The 24,317-nt window shown below is 42.0% G+C and overlaps 2 protein-coding genes and 1 pseudogene across 2 annotated transcripts in view; 1 reads left to right on the top strand and 2 right to left on the bottom strand.

The window, feature by feature from the left end:
* Positions 1-3,746: 3,746 nt before the first annotated feature.
* On the bottom strand, positions 3,747-9,980 carry LOC121868950 (vicilin-like seed storage protein At2g18540; the record flags this gene model as incomplete). Its single annotated transcript, XM_042369981.1, has 5 exons — positions 3,747-3,754; positions 6,072-6,418; positions 7,532-7,896; positions 8,954-9,113; positions 9,757-9,980. Coding segments are annotated over 5 exons (1,104 nt in total), but the record flags the coding sequence as incomplete, so codon positions are not given.
* A 91-nt stretch (positions 9,981-10,071) lies between these two features.
* On the bottom strand, positions 10,072-12,467 carry LOC121868949 (annotated as a pseudogene).
* Positions 12,468-18,455: 5,988 nt separating this feature from the next.
* LOC121868962 overlaps positions 18,456-24,317 on the top strand; it is a 29,631-nt gene continuing 23,769 nt past the window's right edge. Inside the window, exon 1 of the mRNA XM_042369995.1 lies at positions 18,456-18,640. Within this exon, the coding sequence (XP_042225929.1) occupies positions 18,464-18,640 (177 nt within the window). The 5' untranslated portion in view covers positions 18,456-18,463. The remainder of the gene's footprint in view (positions 18,641-24,317) is intronic.

Raw genomic sequence — 24,317 nt, 5'->3', positions numbered from 1 at the left:
AATACTGTCAATGGTCACGTTGACTGCTGATCCATTTAACTAATGATTCTTATTAAACTCCGCCCGCAAAACATGAGTGAGTTAGCGACCCTGAGAATATAAGGGCCTGCGCTGCCACCATTTTATAATGGACTGTGTGTCAGTAACAATTCTTTTTACTCTCATACTTATTACCATTGGTAGCGTGACGAGAGGAGGCTCGTGGGTATATGTAATGATAGTATCAAGTAATAGGAAGAAATAACGGTAGATACTGTAGGTAAATAATAGACACAATATACAAATACAATTTATTTAAACATTAATATGGATGTTACGTTTTAAGTGCAGAAAGTGGCTTTCTTACCTTAGAACTCGGATACCTTCACACTGGTTACTCACCCAGAGATTATGGTGTATCACTACGTAGAATTTTGCCTCTGCTTCCGGCACTCAATGCGTTATGTGCTTGATAAATGATGATTTAGTAGATTCCACTAACTTCCAACATCCATCTAAGTTATTGGTTATACTTTGTCGTAACCAATGAGTCATTACCCTTAGTAATAATGATAATAGAGGATCTGAATACGGGCAGATGATTGCACTTACGTTTGTTGGCACAATTCCATACACTGGACTTATAATTTGCATGGATAGGTCCAGTCACTCACATTCACGCCACAGTACCGTAAGTTATAAGGAGAGTTTGTCAACCTGGTGAATTAATCGTTTAGATCTATTAGGCCGGCCTGGGTGCTCTTGCAAACAGGCCCTCACCGTGATCACTTCCTACAGGATGTGTTAACTTGTCTGGACTTAACAAAAAATCTCGAGGAATTTGCACACACACAGACCCGTAGCACAGTAGGACTGTATGGCCCTAATCTTAAGTCCCGCAGGCAGGTTCTTCTCTAACCCAAAGTTAAAACCCACTGGCTAAATTGGTTTTGAGGCGTGAAGTGATGAACAGTACACCACTGTCTCACTGGCCTGCCCCCATGTCCCAGTCATGGCTGGCCAGTTACATATCTCTACGGTAAACAAACATTTGGGATGGGTTGTGCAGGAGGTGCCTAGCACATCCATGACAATGGATGTAGGAGAAAGAATATATGTACCAACAGACGAAATCTGGTACTATGTGCCCTCCAGGCTCAACATACTCACACCACTACTGGGTGGATATACTCAATAACACATAACTCTTATAGTCACTTAGCACCATAAAGACCAGGGCAACTGCCACTACAACACTCAGTCGTCAGGGTGATACTCAAACAACCGTCATGGGGTCCTGCCACCATGGGGTACTCAACGAACTCTGAAGATCAGTGGATTAACCCCACCACACAAATAGCCCTACTGGGTTAGACACTCATCCACCAATGATGGGGGCTGGTAGTGGTGTATGGCAGTGATCAGGGTCACCTCGCAGGCCGAGCGTTAGGGCCAGACCAGCCAGCTATGGGGCCATGGGTAGTCTGACGGTCGGGTCTCCCGAAGGTAACTCAGTCCTACTGGACCTCCGGACATCTCCCCAGACATAGTGGATACAACATCCACCCTACAGACCGACCTAGGCTGCGTTAGGGACCTGTATGGGTGAAGGGCGAGCACTTACTAACAGTGACAACATGTCACATTTCAGGGGACGTTAAAGGGCAATAAATATGACTTCACTCAGAGCATATCCAACTACGTTACTGTAACACTTGCACAATCAACTAATGTGGGTCAAATCACTTAAGAAGGGCGAATTACAACACAGGTGGAATGGCCTACCTGTATGGGTGAAGCGACACTTACTAACCGTTAAAATGTCGCGGCACCCTCCTCCAAAATAGGTCAGGAGTCCACTACTTCTATTTCGATGAATTAATTTACTGTACACTCTGACGTTGAAACTGAGACTATGAACTCAGTTTCATTCCCTACTACTATCCTCACTAATAATGCTCTGAATGAGCTATCAAAAGCAAAATTAAATTGATTACAAAGGGTTGGATGGCAACAGGTCCCATCATACAGCGTCTTGCTACAAAATCCACGGATTATATTCAAAGTTACCTTTAGACCAGGGTCACCAAACTTTTTCACAGTGGGCAGGATAACTGAAAGAATGATGAGAGCGGGCTGCAAATCATTCTGTTCAATACTTGCAAGCCCAGAACGAAAGCTCTGGTAACGTCAGAGCGTGGGCAGGCTACCACGAGCCGAGGAAGGACTTGGGATCCGGCCGCGGGCCATAGTTTGACCCCTGCTTTAGACAAAGACTGACCTATCGATGACGTCATCAAGTCAATGCGAACCAGTAGTGTTCCAAGGAAGATAGTTCTGTAAATTGTTTCAGTACAAAACTCGGCCAGGATTGGGGAGTTGTTATTTACACCACTACTAGCAGAGTGTTGATCTCCACAGCATCACTTGAGGGGGCAGTGTTCAGGTGGCCACGCCGCCTTTTTAATACATACATTAGCAGAGTCATAATCTCTTCTCCGTAAACACCGCCCACCTCCCTAATCTTTGTTTGGGTGAGCAGCAAAACGTCCTTTTTGACACTAATGTTTGACGCCAGTGATGAAAACACTCCCGGCGATGCCAGCACGCCCGCCAGTAACGATGACAGTCCGTATGGTAAAGAGTCAGGTGGCCACGCCGCCGTAAACACCGCTCACCCCCTAATCTGTTCGGGTAAGGCGGTAAAACGTCAGCACTGACGCCAGGGGTATGTCATCATTTTGGCTGTACTTACAAGGCAATAATGCGAACCAGTATGGTGTTCCAAGGGAAGATAGTTCTTGTGTAAATTGTTCCAGTACAAAACTCGGCCAGGATTGGGAGTTGTTATTCACCACTGCTAGCAGAGTGTTGATCCCAGCATCACTTGAGGGCAGTGTTCAGGTGGCCACGCCGCCTTTTTACCATACATTAGCAGAGTCATAATCTCTTTCTCCGTAAACACCGCCCACCTCCTAATCTTTTGTTGGGTAAGGCAGCAAAACGTCAGCACTGACACTAATGTTGACGCCAGTGATGAAAAACACCGGCGATGCCAGCACTACGCCAGTAGCGATGACAGTCCATGTGGAAGAGTCCAGGTGGCCACGCCGCCGTAAACACCGCTCACCCCCTAATCTTTGTCTGCAACGTCAGCACTGACGCTCCCCACCAGCCATGATCCATGACACCTCTCAGCGCTCACGCCAGTGGTGATGACACTGCCCCCCCCCTAGTCGCTACATCTGGTGTGGTAACAGGCCGTGGGTGGAGGCACATGGTTGTTGACACCAACGATAAAGCCAGCGGCGATAACAGCCTCGGTAGCTTATTATGTGCCTTATTTACACCTAAATGACATACAGGAAAATCATGTGCAATACTGAGTACATCATGACTATATAAAGTAGGAATAACTATCTGCCGGAGTATCAATAGGCCTATGTTTCCCCCAGAAGCAGATCATTATTAAAAAAATAACATGTTCCACCTGATGCTTCTCTTTCATCAGCAGCAAGACTCAGATAGTGAACAAGTTCTTCATCTTCCTGTCTAGCTTTTATAAGATTATCTCGTGTAGGGAAATATTCTGAATTTCTTTATCATTGGAAGGGTCATTAACCTCAAACATTTGTTATGCCATAACTTAGCAACTTGAATTACGTTAAAGATGAATATAATAATGGCAGCACATTTGGCACAAAGAAAAAGATGGCAACCCAGCACAACTTAGTCCTTAATATTTATCACTTAAAATAAATGTTACTTCAATACACTGCAACAATGTTATATGCAGAAGTTACAAACACAAATAAGGACGAAATTGACTGTCATAGGTTCAATTACAGTCCTCTTACTTTATCACACCAGTTCAGGAGTGAAGGTTTGGAATCATACACGTCAAAAAAGATTCAAGTAAAATTTAATAACAAAAATTTACCATAATAAATGTGCAGGTTACATAATGAACGGATAAATTAATCAAGAGAATAAATAGTATACATGATTACTGACTTTGAAAATATTTAGCATAGGACAAAACATCGTAAGCAATGACTCCTTACAAAGTTAAGCAGCACTTGGTTTTCCATCCTTAATAAGCAACTAATATGTGCACAGTATATAAACCATAAATCATTTTACAACACAATAATTTATTGCACTATACACAATACATAATAATAGAGCAGCACTGAATAAATAATACTCAACTAAACCATATTAGAGAAGGTATCCACCACTGACAAACCCAGATGTTCTTACACCTCCAATGCCCAGCAGTGACTGACAAGACACACCGTGTACCAGTGGACTAAATGCCTAACAGCACTAATATAAAGCAACTCCTACATTAAGCTGCAAAAATAGTTAAACATAAATACTGTACATACATTTTAGGATAATTTTTAGGTATCAAGTACCAATTTGCTCACAAATAATTATACAAAATATTTTACATACATACATACATCCAAACACCAACACCACGTGGAAAGGGAGGGTTAACAAGCATCAAGATACTTTCCTATATATAATGCAATGCATTACTGTGCATACGCCCCCCCCCCCTCCTTCAAATAAAACCCATAGGGTCTTACATTGGCAATACACAGTTATCAGATCTGCCTAAATTGGTCTAGTCAGGGTATCACCAATAATGTTATCCTTACCCTTGATATGTCTAATTTCAATATTATATGGTTGAAGCACCAAACACCATCGAGTTAAACGTTGGTTTTTGTTCTTCATGCGAATAACAAATTGCAAGGGGTTGTGGTAGCTGCTCCCAAGGTATACATCAAATTTATCTAGCGCCATTAACAATGCAGCTGCTTCTTTCTCAATGGTAGAGTAATTTCTTTTATGAGGCTTAAATTTAGTAGATATGTAAGATATCTGGTGCAAAACATCATGATTACCTGCTTGCAATAAAACTGCCCCAGCTGCTATGTCACTCACATCTACTTGTACAACAAATGGTTTGACAAAGTTTGGTACCCTTAATACTGGTTTAGACATGAAAATTGCCTTAATTTTCTCAAATGCCTCTTGACAACTTTCCGTCCACCTAAAATCCCTTTTAGGACTAACTAAATCAGTTAATGGTCTAGCACAGTGGTTCTCAACCTTTATCACTCCATTCTCCCCTTGAGGAATTTTCAACATCCTCGTGGCCTCCTTCATTTTTCTCCCAGAACAGACAAACAGACAAGTGATGATAAAGACTAAAGAATGATAAAGAAGGACAGATAAATAGGACAAGAATTAGACTGGCAAACACACACACACATTCACATACATAACACGCCCATGCACTCACACATAAAGCACACTTACAGTCATACATAAACATGCACACAGGTAAACATTCACACTCAAGCTAGCAAGCTGAAGTGTACTTCCTGTAGCAAGAACAAGCCTCCTTTGACAAGCACTACCCAACTTGGAAGAATGAAAAGAATAGTGAGTCATATCAATTTAGCACTAAAAAAGGTAGGATTATATAAGTAAAGAATGAGTATGGACAACAATGGCACCAATAAATAAGGAAATAATTAATAAAGGAAGTGTACAAATATTTCACCCACGTAAAGCAGCGACCACATGAATTATGAAACAAAATAAGTAACACCAATTACGGAGTAGATTATGCTTGAGTCAAGCTCAAACACAATATATGGTTCAGAGACACTGCACCCAACCGTTTTCGTGATGGTATCCCATGCCAGACTGAGATCATTCGGTCCTATCACCACTTGCAAAGGGACGACACACGGACACGTACTGAACAAGTCAGTTCAGCAGCTCGGTCCAGCGCCTGTCACACAGACAGGACTGGACCTGTGAAATCTTAAATAATCCGTAAACAATACAAAATAAAAATTAGCACCAGAGAATGTAAATATTAAAATTGTATTGTCGTTATGATTAAAGAATGAAAATTCTCTTCTGTCAAGTCAAAATAAGTAATACAAGTTTTGTTTAATTCAGATTCCCAACATTATTTGGAAACATACAATTTATAACAGCTCGCCGTCGCTCCCTTGGGGGCCATGGTCCCCAGGTTGAGAACCACTGGACCCTAGACTGACTGCTAATATCAAAATTATTCTTCTCCCTTTTTCTCAATTCTAGTTCTAATTCTAGTTTCCTTAATTTATGTTTTCTTTGTCGCTGGGCTTCTTCGCTTTGTGTCTGGGCTTCCTCTCTTTGTCTCTGGGCTTCCTCTCTTTGTCTCTGGGCTTCCTCTGTTTGTCTCTGGGCTTCTTCTCTTTGTGTATGGGCTTCCTCTCTTTGTCGCTGGGCTTCTTCTCTTTGTCTCTGGGCTTCCTCTGTTTGTCGCTGGGCTTCCTCTCTTTGTCTCTGGGCTTCCTCTCTTGTCTCTGGGCTTCCTCTTTGTCTCTGCTTCTTCTTGTGTATGGGCTTCCTCTCTTTGTCGCTGGGCTTCTCTTTGTCTCTGGGCTTCTTCTCTTTGTCACTGGGCTTCATCTTGTCTCTGGCTCTCTCTCTTTGTCACTGGGCTTCTCTTTGTCTCTCTGTTTCTCTCTGTCTCTGCTCTCTGTTTGTTCTGGGCATCCCTCTTTGTCTCTGGCTTCTGTTTGTCGCTGGGCTTCCCTCTTGTCTGTCTCTGGGCTTCCTCTCTTTGTCTCTGGGCTTCCTCTTTGTCACTGGGCTTCCTCTGTTTGTCGTTGGCTTCCCTTTGTCTCTGGCTCTCCTTTGTCTCTGGGCTCCTATCTTTGTCTCTGGGCTCTCTGTTTGTCTCTGGCTTCTTTTGTGTCTGGGCTTCCTATCTTTGTCACTGGGCTTCCTCTCTGTCACTGGGCTTCCTCTCTTTGTCACTGGGCCTCTTGTCACTGGCTTCTCTTTGTCACTGGGCTTCCTCTCTTTGTCACTGGCTCTATCTTTGTCACTGGGCTTCCTCTTTGTCACTGGCCTCTCTTTGTCACTGGGCCTCTCTTGTCACTTTCCTCTCTTGTCACTGGGCTTCTTCTTTTGTGTCTGGCTTCCTCTCTTGTCGTTGGCCTCTCTTTGTTCTCTTCCTCTCTTTGGTCACTGGGCTTCCTCTCTTTGTCACTGGCTTCTCTTGTCACTGGCCTCTTTGTCACTGGCTTCTTTGTCACTGGGCTTCCTCTCTTTGTCACTGGGCTTCCTCTTGTCACTGGGCTTCCTCTGTTTGTCTCTGGGCTTCTTCTCTTGTGTCTGGGCTTCCTATTTTTGTCTCTGGGCTTCTCTCTTTGTCAATGGCTTCTCTTTGTCGCTTTCTCTTTGTGTCTGGGCTTCCTCTTTTGTTCTTGGGCTTTTTGTCTCTGGGCTCTCTTTGTCACTGGGCTCTCCTTTGTCACTGCCTCTTTGTCACTGGGCCTCTGTTTTGTCTCTGCTTCTTGTCTCTGGGCTTCCTCTTTGTCATGGGATTCCTCTGTTTGTCTCTGGGCTTCTTCTTTTTGTGTCTGGTTCCTCTCTTTGTCTCTGGGCTTCCTCTCTTTGTCACTGGGCTTCCTATCTTTGTCTCTGGGCTTCCTCTCTTTTATGTCTGGGCTTCTATCTTTGTCACTGGGCTTCCTCTCTTTGTCTCTGGGCTTCCTCTCTTTGTCTCTGGGCTTCTTCTTTTTGTGTCTGGGCTTCCTCTCTTTGTCTCTGGGCTTCCTCTCTTTTGTCTCTGGGCTTCCTCTCTTTGTCTCTGGGCTTCTTTTTTTTGTGTCTGGGCTTCCTCTCTTTATGTCTGGGCTTCCTATCTTTGTCACTGGGCTTCCTCTCTTTGTCTCTGGGCTTCCTCTCTTTGTCTCTGGGCTTCCTATCTTTGTCTCTGGGCTTCCTCTCTTTGTCACTGGGCTTCCTCTCTTTGTCCTGGGCTTCCTCTCTTTGTCTCTGGGCTTCCTCTCTTTGTCCTTGGGCTTCCTCTCTTTGTGTCTGGGCTTCCTATCTTTGTCACTGGGCTTCTCTCTTCTTTGTCCTAGGCTTCCACTCTTTGTTGCTGGGCTTCTCTCTCTTTGTGTCTGCTTCCTCTCTTTGTCGCTGGGCTTCCTCTGTTTGTCTCTGGGCTTCCTCTCTTTGTCGCTGGGCTTCCTCTCTCTTTGTGTCTGGACTTCCTCTCTTGTCACTGGGCTTCCTCTCTCTTTGTCACTGGGCTTCCTATCTTTGTCGCTGGGCTTCCTCTCTTTGTCACTGGGCTTCCTATCTTTGTCCTGGGCTTCCTCTCTTTATGTCTGGGCTTCCTATCTTTGTCACTGGGCTTCTCTCTTTGTCTCTGGGCTTCCTCTCTTTGTCACTGGGCTTCCTCTCTTTGTCTCTGGGCTTCCTCTCTTTGTCACTGGGCTTCTATCTTTGTCTCTGGGCTTCCTCTCTTTATGTCTGGGCTTCCTATCTTTGTCACTGGGCTTCCTCTCTTTGTGTCTGGGCTTCCTATCTTTGTCTCTGGGCTTCCTCTCTTTGTCCTTGGGCTTCCTCTCTTTGTCACTGGGGTTCCTCTCTTTGTCACTGGGCTTCCTATCTTTGTCGTGGGCTTCCTCTCTTTGTCTGGGCTTCTCTCTTTGTCGCTGGGCTTCTCTTTGTCACTGGGCTTCCCTATCTTTGTCTCTGGGCTTCCTCTCTTTGTGTCTGGGCTTCCTATCTTTGTCACTGGGCTTCCTCTCTTTATCTCTGGGCTTCTCTCTTTGTCTCTGGGCTTCCTCTCTTTGTCTCTGGGCTTCTTCTCTTTGCGTATGGGCTTCTCTCTTTGTCGCTGGGCTTCCTCTCTTTGTCTCTGGGCTTCTTCTCTTTGTCACTGGGCTTCCTATCTTTGTCTCTGGGCTTCCTCTCTTTGTCACTGGGCTTCCTCTCTTTGTCTCTGGGCATCCTCTCTTTGTCTCTGGGCTTCCTCTCTTTGTCTCTGGGCATCCTCTCTTTGTCTCTGGGCTTCCTCTGTTTGTCGCTGGGCTTCTCTCTTTGTCTCTGGGCTTCCTCTGTTTGTCTCTGGGCTTCCTCTCTTCTTTGTCACTGGGCTTCCTCTGTTTGTCGCTGGGCTTCTCTCTTTGTCTCTGGGCTTCCTCTCTTTGTCTCTGGGCTTCCTATCTTTGTCTCGGGCTTCCTCTTGTTTGTCTCTGGCTTCTTCTTTTTGTCTGGGCTTCCTTTTTCTCACAGGCTTCCTCTCTTTGTCACTGGGCCCTCTCTTTATCACTGGGCTTCCTCTCTTTGTCACTGGGCTTCCCTCTCTTTGTCACTGGGCTTCCTATCTTTGTCACTGGGCTTCCTCTCTTTGTCACTGGGCTTCCTCTCTTTGTCCTGGGCTTCCTCTCTTTGTCACTGGGCTTCCTCTCTTTGTCACTGGGCTTCTTCTTTGTGTCTGGGCTTCCTCTCTTTGTCGCTGGGCTTCCTCTCTTTGTGTCTGGGCTTCCTCTCTTTGTCACTGGGCTTCCTCTCTTTGTCACTGGGCTCTCTCTTTGTCACTGGGCTTCCTCTCTTTGTCTGGGCTTCCTCTCTTTGTCACTGGGCTTCCTCTCTTTGTCCTGGGCTTCTCTCTTTGTCCTGGGCTTCTCTGTTTGTCTCTGGCTTCTTCTTTGTGTCTGGGCTTCTATCTTTGTCTCTGGCTTCTCTCTTTGTCACTGGGCTTCCTCTCTTTGTCGCTGGGCTTCCTCTCTTTGTGTCTGGGCTTCCTCTGTCTCTGGGCTTTTTCTGTCTCTGGGCTTCCCTCTTTGTCACTGGGCTTCCTCTCTTTTCCTGGGCTTCCTCTCTTTGTCACTGGGCTTCCTCTCTGTTTGTCTCTGGGCTTCTCTCTTTGTCTCTGGGCTTCCTCTTTGTCACTGGGCTTCCTCTCTTTGTCTCTGGGCTTCTTCTTTTTTGTCTGGGCTTCCTCTCTTTGTCTCTGGGCTTCCTCCTTTGTCACTGGGCTTCCTATCTTTGTCTCTGGGCTTCCTCTCTTTATGTCTGGGCTTCCTATCTTTGTCATTGGCTTCCTCTCTTTGTCTGGGCTTCTCTCTTTCTGGCTTCTTTTTTGTGTCTGGGTTTCTCTCTTTGTCTCTGGGCTTCCTCTTTTGTCTCTGGGCTTCCTCTCTTTGTCTCTGGCTTCTTCTTTTGTGTCTGGGCTTCCTCTCTTTATGTTCTGGGCTTCTATCTTTGTCACTGGGCTTCCTCTCTTTGTCTCTGGTTCCTCTCTTGTCTCTGGGCTTCCTATCTTTGTCTGGGCTTCCTCTCTTTGTCACTGGGCTTCCTCTCTTTGTAACTGGGCTTCCTCTCTTTGTCTCTGGCTTCTCTCTTTGTCCAGGCTTCTCTCTTTGTGTCTGGGCTTCCTATCTTTGTCACTGGGCTTCCTCTTTGTCACTGGGCTTCCTCTCTTTGTCGCTGGGCTTCCTCTCTTTGTGTCTGGACTCTCTCTTTGTCGCTGGGCTTCCTCTGTTTGTCTCTGGGCTTCTCTCTTTGTCTGGGCTTCCTCTCTTTGTGTCTGGACTTCCTCTCTGTCTGGGCTTCCTCTTTGTCACTGGGCTCTATCTTTGTCTGGGCTCTCTCTTTGTCACTGGGCTTCCTATCTCTCTGGGCTTCCTCTCTTTTGTCTGGGCTTCCTATCTTTGTCTAGGCTTCCTCTCTTTGTCTCTGGCCTCTCTTTTGTCACTGTTCCTCTTTGTCTCTGGGCTTCCCTCTCTTTGTCACTGGGCTTCTATCTTTGTCTCTGGGCTTCCTCTCTTTATCTGGGCTTCCTATCTTTGTCCTGGGCTTCTCTCCTTGTGTCTGGCTTCCTATCTTTGTCTCTGGGCTTCCTCTCTTTGTCTCTGGGCTTCTCTTTGTCATGGGCTTCCTCTCTTTGTCCTGGGCTTCTCTCTTTGTCACTGGCTTCCCTATCTTTGTCCTGGGCTTCCTCTCTTTGTCTCTGGGCTTCTCTCTTTGTCCTGTGCTTCCTCTCTTTGTCACTGGGCTTCCTATCTTTGTCTCTGGGCTTCCTCTCTTTGTGTCTGGGCTTCCTATCTTTGTCACTGGGCTTCTCTCTTGTCTCTGGGCTTCCTCTGTTTGTCTCTGGGCTTCTTCTCTCTGGGCTTCTCCTCTTTATCTCTGGGCTTCTTCTCTTTGTCACTGGGCTTCCTCTCTTTGTTGGGCTTCTCTCTTTGTCTGGGCTTCCTCTGTTTTTGTCTGGGCTTCTCTGTTTGTCTCTGGGCTTCTTCTCTTTGTCTCTGGGCTTCTTCTCTTTGTGTCTGGGTTTCCTCTCTTTGTGTCTGGGCTTCTATCTTTTCCTGGCTTCTCTCTTTGTCTTGGGCTTCTCTCTTTGTCTCTGGGCATCCTCTCTCTTTGTCTCTGGGCTTCCTCTCTTTGTCTCTGGGCTTCCTCTCTTTGTCTCTGGGGCCTTCTTCTCTTTGTGTCTGGGCTTCCTCTCTTTTGTCGCTGGCTTTCCCTCTCTTTGTGTCTGGGCTATCTTTGTCACTGGACTTCCTCTCTTTGTCGCTGGGCTTCCTCTTCTTTGTGTCTGGGCTTCCTTATCTTTGTCACTTTCCCCTCTCTTTGTCCTTTCTTCTTTGTGTCTGGGCTTCCTATCTTTGTCACTGGACTTCCTCTCTTTGTCGCTGGGCTTCCTCTCTTTGTGTCTGGGCTTCCTATCTTTGTCTCTGGGCCCTCTCTTTGTCACTGGACTTCCTCTCTTTGTCGCTGGGCTTCCTCTCTTTGTGTCTGGGCTTCCAATCTTTGTCTCTGGACTTCCTCTCTTTGTGTCTGGGCTTCCTATCTTTGTCACTGGACTTCTCTCTTTGTTGCTGGGCTTCCTCTCTTTGTGTCTGGGCTTCCTATCTTTGTCTCTGGGCTTCTCTCCTTGTCACTGGACTTCCTCTCTTTGTCGCTGGGCTTCTCTCTTTGTGTCTGGGCTTCCAATCTTTGTCACTGGACTTCCTCTCTTTGTGTCTGGGCTTCTCTCTTTGTCACTGGGCTTCCTATCTTTGTCACTGGACTTCCTCTCTTTGTCACTGGATTTCCTCTCTTTGTCGCTGGGCTTCCTCTCTTTGTGTCTGGGCTTCCAATCTTTGTCTCTGGACTTCCTCTCTTTGTGTCTGGGCTTCCAATCTTTGTCACTGGGCTTCCTCTCTTTGTCTCTGGGCTTCCTCTCTTTGTGTCTGGGCTTCCAATCTTTGTCTCTGGACTTCCTCTCGTTGTCTCTGGGCTTCCTCTCTTTGCGTCTGGGCTTCCTATCTTTGTCACTGGGCTTCCTCTCTTTGTCACTGGGCTTCCTCTCTTTGTCACTGGGCTTCCTCTCTTTGTCACTGGGCTTCCTCTATCTACATTTGTTTCACAGTAACCAAGGTCGACACACCACTATCACCATCAACAGAACTTACATCAAATAGTGTTAATACAGACGAAGAAGACACACTCGTACTGGTACTCAATAACTATCCTTCGAACTTCGGACAAGTTTACTGAAGATTTGACCTCCAAAGCATAATATACAGCAATAGAAACCCAATCATCTTTTTCAGCTCACTCTTTTGTAACTTTTCCAGTGAAGGTTCCTCAACAAACTCAGCTAATCTAAATTCCATATTGAACTAATATACTCAAAGTGTATAACCAATAAAATTAGTAATAAATAATATTCATAACATATATAGAAGTGGTGGGATAAAAGTTCTGGTATCACTAATAATGTGGGAGGGAATGTGAATTCAAATGAGCAAGAACAAGAATAAAATTGGTCAACTTCATTAGCAAATAGGTAATCTAAACAAGAAGCACGAGCTGAACCACTAACTCACGGAGAGATAACTCAAGCAACAAGTGATAAAACAAGTGGATAATGAACACGTAAGGGAACAATCAAAATAAGCGGGTAAAAGATCAAGGACAGGTCCCCATATGTTATGGGACATACTTGTCTAGGGGTTATTATAATGCTCCACAACATGAAAACACAAGGGAAGATAAACGGAGAACGGGAATATTCCTAGAAACAGCTATAATATATAAAGTATTAAACATATGTACACTATATACACAGAAAGGTGAAAACGGAAGTACATCAACTACAACTGTGAAACAACACCGGGGACAAAAAACATAAGAATCTCTAATCCTACAATTATCACATGGAATAAGTGTTACCTATCACAATATACATTATAATTATTATATCTAATCCATACACAAAGTAAACTTAGCTGTGAGGTGACCACTCAGTAGCACAAACACAAAACCCTCATAGACACTGGATACGCTTACACAACAGGTCAGAGTCGGGCAAAACAAAAACACTCAGGAAGCCAGGGTTGTGAGTGAGTCACAGCTATAAGTTGGCCTGCCAACTAACCTCACAGAGTTGCCAGGTTGTTTATTACTCACTACGAGGATGTTAACATTGACACGTATAATACATAATTTACAATACAACAATATACAGAACAATATAACCAACAACAATACATACTACAACCAAGCATAATGATATAACACATTATAAGATGAAAAAGAATAAACAAATATAAAATGAACAACTAGTTCCTTGAACCAGCTGACTACCAAGTTGCCATCACACCTAACCTAACCTACTTAAAATATAATTTTGCTTAATTTCCATAGTAAACAACGCCTTAAATGAAACAAAGCACAAATGTCCATATGGGAAGGAATTTCCATTGAGTTATAACAATAGACAAAAAAGTTATCCCTTTTTGACAAAAAATTCAGTTGTATTTAAAGGCCTGTTGGTGACTTCTCTCTCTCTCTCTCTCTCCACAAGTATCTACCTCCTACCAATGTTTAAATAATATATCTCCCTCTAAGCTAATACAGTACTAGTCATATTTTCTACTTCATTACTGAGACAGTTTAAAGAAATTGTTTTGCCACGTCTTACAGGATTTTGTTTCCTTCGTTAATGTTTTTTTTAGCCTTCCAATTTTAAATATTTAGTCTCTTTTGTCGCTGTCACTACTGATAAATTCACTTCTTATCAGACCAGAATCATGTCAACTGCCTCCGGCTGACAGGCGAGAATGACATTTAACATAACTCTACACTGTGAAATTACACCCAAGGATACTGTAGGATTTCGTGGTATAATGTTGTCTAGCACTCAGGATGGATGGAAACTCTAAGGTGGTGGTTTTCTTATATAATATAAGTTATTTGGTAGACAGTCTGGTGCTGGAGATGCTGTGTGGTGAGGAGCTGCTCAGTAGACACGTTCGGTGAGTAGCGTGATGAAGGAGGTAGATGTGCAGGAGCTTCGTTAGAGAAGATGTTGCCTGTTGCTGGCCTCCTGGTTGAATGAAAGCTGGACAGCGAGGAGCTTGCTGGAGGAGGTGTTGCGTGTTCAGGAACCGAGAGCAGAATGAGAGAGCTGGTTGGTGAGGACGCTCAAAGAAGGACAGCTGGTGGGTCGCCATGCTCGCTGGCAGGAGAGAGGACCGCCAGGCAGGCGAGGAGAAGCGAGGGCCGCCAGGCAGCGGCGGAGGAGGAGGTGTTGCTTGTTCAGGAAGAATGGCCAGAATGAATCTCAATGGAGAGACAGAGCTTATATACCCAGCAGCCGTGAGTCAGCCGTGAGTCATGTAGGGAAAACCCGAGAAGTAACCGGTCTTTGGCTCCGTTGCTAGGATACTGCAGCATCTGGTGATGCCCCCCCCCCCGCTTGGGCCACTAGTTTGGTTGCTAGGGAAGATGGTAGCAGCTGGTGGCTGCGGCTTAGCAGTTGTAGGGAGACGTCCACTACAATACCATTCATTAAATTGGGCAAATTGGTCAGGAATTAAAAGAATGATACTGACTTAAGACAATTAAAGTTTATTGTATTTACAGTAAAGAAGAATGCAGGCAATAATGCCGCATGGTCCTCAGACCCACATAATTTAGTTATTATAGATTTTAATCCCATAATGCTGCTCTTCCCCCGCTACAAAAATGTTTCCTAATATTCTCAAAATTCCTAATAGGTAAAATAATGCAAAATATAACAGGTGTAATGAATAGGATAAGATTACATTTACTTTCATGATCTCTTTACAATATTAGGCTATTCATAACTCAAACTTTTATATTATTAGATAATAATACATGATTATAAAATACTAGAAGTTATTTATAAGCGATATATTCAGTGCAAAAACTAACTAATTATTACAAAGAAAACAGAACTTTTGATTTTACTTCCTAGAAAACCACTCTTACTGTACAACGATGACTGATGCAAACCAAATATATAACATACATCTTAATATTATGAAAATACATGTGCATATGTAACACTCTTCTTATGATACTGAACCTATAATTCTAATAAAAACTAAATTAAAAATATAATTTTCCTCTATGTCATCATTGTCTACTAATGTTCATTAGTAAACATTTTGATTTAATTGTCTTTATATTTCATCGTCTTATTAATAACAAGTTGTAATTTTAGGATCATAAATGAAGAGAATACATTCATAATTAACAGTAATTATATAGCCAACATATTTATTGATTACACACAAAATATTACATGGTGACTCATCACAGCCCCATGCAGTCTAATGCTGTGGACTACAGAGCTGGGGCAGCACTATAGTGTCCCCGCCCTTACCACGAAACTGGCATGAGTTGACTCATAATCGTCACATACAAGAGCCTCAAATTGTGCTTTATATTAACAGGCTAAATGCTACTTACTCATACTTTACACAACCAAGAAACATAAGATGGCACTGAATATATTATGCTACAGATTGTTATTAAGAGTAAACCAAACTTTGAGCAGTTTCATTCACTGGTCAACAGCCAAAATGGTTCACATATGAGATCATGCTCACACAACTAATTTCATATTGCTGAATTCGAATCTGATATTTGTTTTGTTCTATCAGACCAGGTTTTATAAAAAAATCAATAGGTACAAATATTTAATATTCCATCACGTGTCGTGCAAAAGATGAGATTATCTCATGTGACTGTGCTTTCATGACTAATTTCATATTAATGAATATTAATTGGATGTTTCATTCTACCATCAGACCTACTTTCTTAAAAAATAAAAAAAATAGTAAATATAGTAACATTATCGCGTCATGCAGGATACAATTTTAAACCTATCACAGATAAGCTCATAAAAAATTGTACCAAAAAACATAAGTTCAAATCCTTTATAATGACAAAATATGAAGTTCTAAAAGTGCTTCTGAACTTTACTCTTTCTCTTGTACAGCTTGCTCTCTTCTCGTTGCAGTGTCCAGCAATAGTCGCCCATCATGTTAGGACTCAATTGTCCCTGATATGTGCTCTCCATTATGGCGATATCTTGATGAAATCTTTCGCCGTGTTCATCACTAACGTCTCCAAGGTTACCTGGGAAAAATTCAATATGAGAGTGGAAAAAATGCAATTTCAAGGACATCCTTGCTCCCAATGCATGATAATTCTGAAGCATGGTTGGTACGATTTCTTTGTAGTTGTCAGCACGATAGTTTCCAAGAAAATTCTTTGACACATTGACAAATGATTCCCATGGTTTTTTCTCCAGTGGGTTCAATGTTTTGGTGAATTCGCTATCATTAACTCGTATACGAATTTGTGGTCCATTCAAGACACCTGCTTTCAACTTGGCTTCGGAAACCACACCACCTAGTTTCTGAGATAAGTATAGAGTCCCAGCACCGAATTGATCCATAGCTTTGATGAAATTTTTAGCCAAACCGAGCTTTAGATGCAGTGGAGGCAAAATTATCTTTTCTGGATCTACAAGCGGATTGTGAGCACAGTTAAACCTTCCAGGCGCATCTCTTGGTCTTGTCGGCCAATCCTTTCTCACATAGTGCTCTGCATCAGCTCTGCTGTTCCACGAGCACAAAAAGCACATGTGCTTTGTGTAGCCACTCTGCAGGCCCAGTAGTAAACTGATGACTTTGAGATCGCCACATATCTTCCACTGGTGTTTCTCATACTCTATAGCGGCCAACAGAATTTTCATTGTTTCATAGCTCTCAGTCATTTTTGTTGCGTGTGCTATTGGGACAGATGGAAGCCGATTGCCATTGTGTAAAAGAACAGCTTTCAGAGTCTTTTCCTGAGTCTATAAACAGCCTCCAATCCTCTGTCTTGTATGTTTCAGACTTGCAGAGTTGTTGCATGAGAGATACTGCGTCCTCGCAATAACAAAGGTTGTTTGCCATCTTGAAAAATGCAGACAGCTGTCTATGTCGGTAATGCGCTGTAGTGATATGCACTCCATCTTCTAGCAGGTTACGCTGCTTTAGTCTGGATCCCAAAACTTCAGCCTTTTCTTTGACAAGTTTAGGTCCCTGATGAGATCATGAAGCGCTTCTTGAGTAAATAGTTTAGGCCTGGTATTTTCAGAGTCATCCTGGTAGTCGTTTTCCATTGAGGTGGAGGTAGAATCGGAATCACTCAATTCTTGTTCAGTCGGTGGATTTGGGACTGGAAGTTCAGCACTGTGCGGTACTGGTCGGATTGCAGAAGCAATATTGGGGTACTGTACCTTGCCTCGTGTCTTGATTTTTATTCCCTTAATATTTGTGAGACAGAAGTAGCAGTCACTACTGTGGTCTTTAGGTTCACGCCATATCATTGGTACAGCAAACGGCATTCCTGAACTTCGTTTACCACACATCCACTCGCTCAGGTGGTTAACACAAGACTTACAGGCTACATGGGGTGCCCATTTCTTGTCTTGGTCACCCAAATGACATTTGAAGTAACTTTTGTAGTTCAGTCGAACAGCTTTTGTGATTGGTTTCTTGAGGCTACCAGGAGTGAAGGCACCACATATGTAGCAAAAACTGTCAGCACCGTTCACACACTTGCGACGTTCCATGTTTTGTTAATTTCAGAGTAATTACAAATCATGCAGGTGTAGATATGCAATATCATGAATCAGCAAATTGAAACAAACAAAAAAGCACAAATCAGGACAAAATAATTGCATAAGTGGAGCCAATGAGCATATAAATTGCTGTATGAATAGCATGGTACACTAAATATATAGATATGCTGGTTCTGGAAAACTGAGCCTGATACAGCTATACGAATGTCATAATTGAGTTCAGCACATACAATTACACTAGAATCAGACTGTTTTGATCCAGAACCATGAGAATTTTTTTTTTATGTTGACCAATGTTATTGTTGCTCAAACTAAAACTTTATCTTTGTGACTAAAGCCCCCTAAGATAAATAATACTAAGAATATTTTAAATAATTATTTTTATTCATTATTATTTCTAGTTTCTGACCATTTCTCTGACATGAAAAATATTTAATTTAATATATCATAAAACTGCAATACCTAACCTAACCTAACCTAACCTAACCTAACCTAACCTAACCTAACCTTACGTAACCTAACCTAACCTTACCTAACCTAACCTAACCTAACCTAACCTAACTTATATTGCACTTAAACTCGGGGTCTTTTGTCTTACTTTGTACTTTAACTGAGGGGATTTTGTTCAGGGGGCTTTTAACCGGACCCTATATTTCAAGACCCCCCAGAAATTGTTGGAAGGTAGATAACTTATAATATAATGTGATCAACAGACAGGCACACATGGAAGCTCGGCGTTACTTGGAACTTAAGATCGCTGAGGAGTTCACAAGAGTGGACGGAACCACTCAGCTCTATGTGGCCCAGGAGAGTGTCTTCCCTGGACTATCAGCTTGGCCAGTCCCTCACGACGCTCCCTACAAACATAGACTCGATCGCTGCATCATGTTTATCAAAGAGGTTAGTTTCTGACGAACAAGATGGATCAACATCCACCAGACTCTGGTGAGTCATTAGGAGGTCTAATGATTAATTCCTTTGATCCAAAGGGAGAGATTTAAGGGGGCCTCTGACCTCCTTGCAGAAATATAATTACATGAATATAGTAAAACGTACTAGCAGGTGTCAAATATCTAAAGAAAAATTAAAGTATGAGAAATAGGCCACATTGATCCTCCCTCCTTCTACTGTATTATCAGTTGGCGCTTGTATGTGCTGCAGTGGCCTTAAGAGTTCAAGCCTCTTTCGGTGATTAAACTAAAAGCCTACGTTAATCCACACTCTTCCCATTCTTTGATATCTTCAGTCCAAGCTGGTGATGGGTGTCCTTTTCTTCGTTTATTTTCACCTTTCTCTGTTTCTATGTACTATTCTTTCGCATCACATTATTAAAAAAACTCATCTTTCTTGATGTTACACCCTTCCACAGCATCAATTTTGTGCTATTTTTTCCAAAACCTATTGTTTTAGTGTTCATTCCATCCATGATACTCTCAGTATCCTGCGGCAGCACTACATTTCAATGGTATCTATCTATTTTGTTCTTGTCAGTTTAGTTTGTTGCCCATGTGTCAAAATCGTACGATGCAATCGCAAGAGCAGTACCCCTAAGGTATATTCACTTTGACTTTCTTTTTTACGGAGATTAGCCCGCCCAGGTACAGATAATAGACCCACATCGGGGCCTGGGGGCTATGAAATAAAAAAATGAACCAAAAATAAGTATAGAAATATAAAAAATTAAACAAATAAAGAGTGAGCAACGATATTTGTGTTGTGTTGTCAAGGAAAGAGAAACAATTGAGACCGTGCAATTGTGTATAAATGGTGCAGAAAGACAGATCAGCAACCTGGGACTTGGTCACAATTTTTGTGATGCTATATGGCAGCAGGGTCTACCATAAGACAAAAACATTATGCTTCTAATATCTACCCAGGCGGTAGTACCTCCCTGTTTGATAGTTTCCGACTACTTTCTACACCTCTACTTTTCCAGATGGTAACCATTTTCTACTAATATTTCTCTGATTCCTGGCGTACTAAAACCCTTGGTGTTAATAAGTTACCCCAGATACACAAACTTTGTAATTTCTTTGACCTTGTCACCGTTGATTACAAAATCGCTGTAGTCTTACTTGTTGTTCAACACTTTCGGTCACTTATCGAATTGACGATAAGTACCTTGCTCTCACACAAGTGTCACGTAATTTAAAGTACAGCAGATAGATCTTCCCTTCTACGTTACCTGTAATCCTCACTGCATCATGGTAGTCATGTAGTACTTACCATATGATGTCTTTTGAGTAGGCTATATGTTGTACAGATTCCGTGAGATAATGCAACTCTGTCGCACTCCGGGACCAATCTTTTAGCTTTGTAAAATTCCCCTTTCTATTGTTCAGTACATGTGTTATTAATATATTATTGCAATAGAGTTTTGTGATAGGATCAACAACCTTTGTTGACTAACACAGTCAAAGACATTTGCGTAGTCAATGAAACCCAAGTACAGATATGGATGATGTTAGTCTGTTCCCGGGTTCTCGTTCCTTCCCTAAATCCTGCCTTCTCTTTTAGACCATGGGCCGAGGCCAGCTATCTTGCTTAGATTTCGAGATCCGTAGTCCCCACCTGGGAACTACCTTTATAGTAATGTTATATGAACATCCATAAACCCTAAATGACATGTTCCCAACTTTAAAACTTGCACGTTAGGTAGAAATTTTATAAATTCTAATTTACTGGTTGCTATGGAGATGTTTACCTTAGCAACAGAGTGAAACATTGTTTTAAGCCAACTCTAAGGGTCGCGACTAGCAATACTGGATGGAAATAGCCTTACTGTATACCTTAAAGGTCGTTCAAAGTCGTCCCAAAAAACTATGATGGAAAAAAGGCCTAGAATGTACTCGTTGCTAAGAGTAATATTCCCTAGCAACCATAATTTATAGCCTTATGTTCAGAGACATTAAAACCTTTAATAAATGCATGCAAAATAATACAAAGCAACAAGCGATATATATTTAATAACTTTTAATTGGACATCTTAAAATACATTTATATAAGTATTTTAATTCTAGATAATAATTTTGCACATAGGCGAAAATGTAATAAAAAATATTGAAGAAATTCTATCATCAATATAAAAAATAATGGACAAATATTACACATAAAAAATTACTTTTGTTCCTATTAATATTATTAATAATTGATAATGATTAGTATTAATTGTCATTACAAATTATTAATAATTACAATAAAGAAGATTTATCATCTAATCAAGCCGTAATTATTACATAAAAGGGCGACTTTAAGGGACCTGGTTATTGGTGGAAACAAACATTCAGTTTTTCAACACAAATAGCCAGCTCCTGTTATGTGGTGCTACCTTGCCATCATTAAAGAGACTAACACTGTTACACATGTCTCTGTTATTTATATAATGTGTCCTTGAAAGAGGGATCAACTTTACAGAATTTAGTATGATTGATTTAGGATCTGAAAATAGTCTACCAGTGGTCAATATACTATATTTTTCATATATTAAAGTTCATCATCTGAACCTTCCGCGTCTATATCTTGTTCAGCAACTACTGTTTCTGGGGTAGTGGTTGAATTCTGACATTCTGAACATGAACACAAGTCGGTGCAAGGAAGCTTGTTATGGAGACATGTGCTTTGTGCATCTTCCTTGTGCACATAGTCATCCAATCGACTACCAATTTTTTGTCTTCAATTTTCCAACCATTACTTTCAGGTGGCGGTATTTCAGGATTTTGAACTAGACATCGCTCATATATTGCTGCCTGATAATTGGCCCGCTGTATGTGCTTCAGACGGGAATCCTTATTCGGGGGTAACTTAAATTCTCCATATCTGCCAGACTTAAACATTTTCACCCGTGATTCATTTACATCACAGCAATCGTTTTGTCCATATAGCTCGCATATATATGCCTCCAGCTCATCAGACAGAATCTGAGAAACCTCAAATACATTTCCAAGTTGTGCTAATGCTGCACAGTGAGCAGGATTTGATATCATGATTTTGGCAGTCAAGTTACTCAACATATACAGTCCAAGATCTATATCAATATAGCCTGCTCTATGTACCTACCTAATTCAGAGATATGAGCTAGCCTTTCATCATGTTTCTTTCGTGCTCTGTCTATCTTCGTTTTATCTGTAAAACGCATGTAGCACTTGCAGTGATATCCGGCGATTTCTACCTCGGGGATTTTAGCGTGCAACGCTTCAAAGCTCTGTACAAGCTCTCTAGTCCATAGCGATTTATGGAATCCTTGGCAGCTTCGGATTCCCTGGTGTCTAGGTATTTCCATAAATGCGCACTTGAGACAAATTTTCGCCAACTAGCCTCAGAAAACCTAATAATATTGTCCCGTCTTGTAGAATCAACAACGTGCACGGAGAACGCCATGTTTATCAATTTTGGTGAGAGACGGCGATCATGATTGGCCGTGGACCAGCCCTTATGAGACACACTGTTCCTTGACGGGTACTACGGAATTGGATGATATCGAGCCTCGGTCCACGGTCTATTTCGCCATCCCCTCGCCTTTTGCTTTTATCCTGGCTATGATTATCTTCTGAAGAATTTTACTCGCATGAAGTATCAAACTGATGGTCTGGTGAGTGGAGCACTCTTTAAGGCTGCACTTCTTCGGTAAAGGTATAAAAGCAGATCAAGTCCCTCGGTCACACATTTCTTTTCCAGTTGTCATAACAGCACGATGACAGTCACTCCTGTCGTCTTTCATATTTCTGTCTGGATCTCATCTAAATCAGATGACTTTCCAATATTGATACTGTATACAGTATCTTATAGTGTCCATTCACTTCTCTGACTTCAGTTGAATAGACTTCAGTTCCACATCATTTCTTTTAATGGGTGTAACCAGCTGATCGATGTTCCTTTTCATTTCTGTGCAGTTCTTAACCCATCTTTTTTAAATGTCTTCCATCACCATTCCATTGCTGTCATTTATGACATCAGATCTTGGAAACCAGTTTTCTGTCAACTCTTTCAACAGCCGAGACTCCTTCCCGGGTTGCTCACTCCTGTTAGCTTCTCTTTCCAATCGTCCTCATTCACTTTTGTCACCGTTTTTCTTAGCTCTTCTCCTTTTCTCTGCACATTTATAAAATTGATTCTAATATCCATGGTTGTTTCTTCAGGACGCTGCTCATTCTGCCAAGTGGATCAGAGACGTATGAGAGGCGTGTGAGTTTTATTTTCTTAGTGACTAGCAGTTGGTGGTCACTACCACAGTCAGCACTTGGTCGGGTCTTTATTACAGGAAATACTGATCTTCGTCTAATAAAGTTGTAGTCAGTCTGATTTTTACAGGCAGTCTTCCGGGACGTTGTTCGAAATGTGTGTTGCCAATGACAAGGTCGTTCGTCATGCAGAACTCCACCATAGTGATATTCCTTAATGATATGTTGTCGATAACTTCTTGCAGTTGTCCATAAAATCCTCAGTCTCCCCATCACCCTGTGTCCGCTGTTGGTGTGTAGAATTGAACCACTGTGATGCTCATTGGGTTTGCCCTCAAACGCAGTTTCATTGTTCGATCATTGACTGGGTTGTATCCAAGGATCATCCAAGCTGCAGCAGCAGTCTTTTTCACTATGAATCTCACTCTACTTGCCCTTTTGCCACCGGCAGGATCACATCTACCTAGTCCCAGTCACCAGTGCTTAGAAAACCCCAACATCTCACTCAGGACCTAGCCATCTAACTGTATACTATATACGGATTACCTGTCATTATACCCTGTACAATAATTCATGTTGCCATGTTGGTTGACCTTATTAAAGGCATGAAACATAATTCCACACAAAGATAAATATTCTTGACTCTGTTTGATATCGGGAATCTAAGGATGAAATTTTCATAACCTTATCAAAATGTGGAATACTGACTGGAGTATCTCAAAATTGTATCTCCTTTGCGCTGTGGATCATTTCTTCCCATAAATATTTTGATTAATATTTGCATTACAATACATATATTATACCTTCAAGGTCATAATAACTACACATGAATATAGCGCAATTAAGCTATTATCATTTAGGAGAAAATCCAAGTAAGGATAAATAAATTTTTAATAATTTGTTCATATTACATTGTTTTAGTAACTTTTAGCTACTAAATAGAGATGAATTTGGAAAAATGTTGGTATTATAATACTCGTTTCGAGGACCTTATTAAAAATTGGGCTGTGTTCCAGATTTTTTAAACTTGTATTAAAGATTCATTTTTTCGTGCTGATTTTAAATGTGAAACTCAGGTTTTGCGGAAATGTTTTATTTGTGACTTACAGGTCTATGAATCAGAAGTGCTGGCCAAACATGCTTAACATAAGCTCATACAAATTTTGCCCTTTGTGACGCTGGCGCCACATAAACTCACACAGGTACCCATTTGACGATGAGTACCGGCTTGTTTGTTAAGATAAGATAAGATAGGTCAGGTTAGGTTAGGTTAGGTTAGGTTAGGTTAGGTTAAGTAAAAAGAGACACTGTTCCTGCAAACAAGCGCCAATAAAATTTTAAATAATTATTTCCGCAAAAAATGAGTTGCATATTTAGAATCAGCATAAGAAACTGTACTA

Source organism: Homarus americanus, unplaced genomic scaffold (genome assembly GCF_018991925.1).
Source record: "Homarus americanus isolate GMGI-L3 unplaced genomic scaffold, GMGI_Hamer_2.0 scaffold24694, whole genome shotgun sequence".
NCBI lineage: Eukaryota > Metazoa > Arthropoda > Malacostraca > Decapoda > Nephropidae > Homarus > Homarus americanus.
Note: the sequence above shows the minus strand (reverse complement) of the source record. Positions and strands in the feature narration are given on the sequence as shown.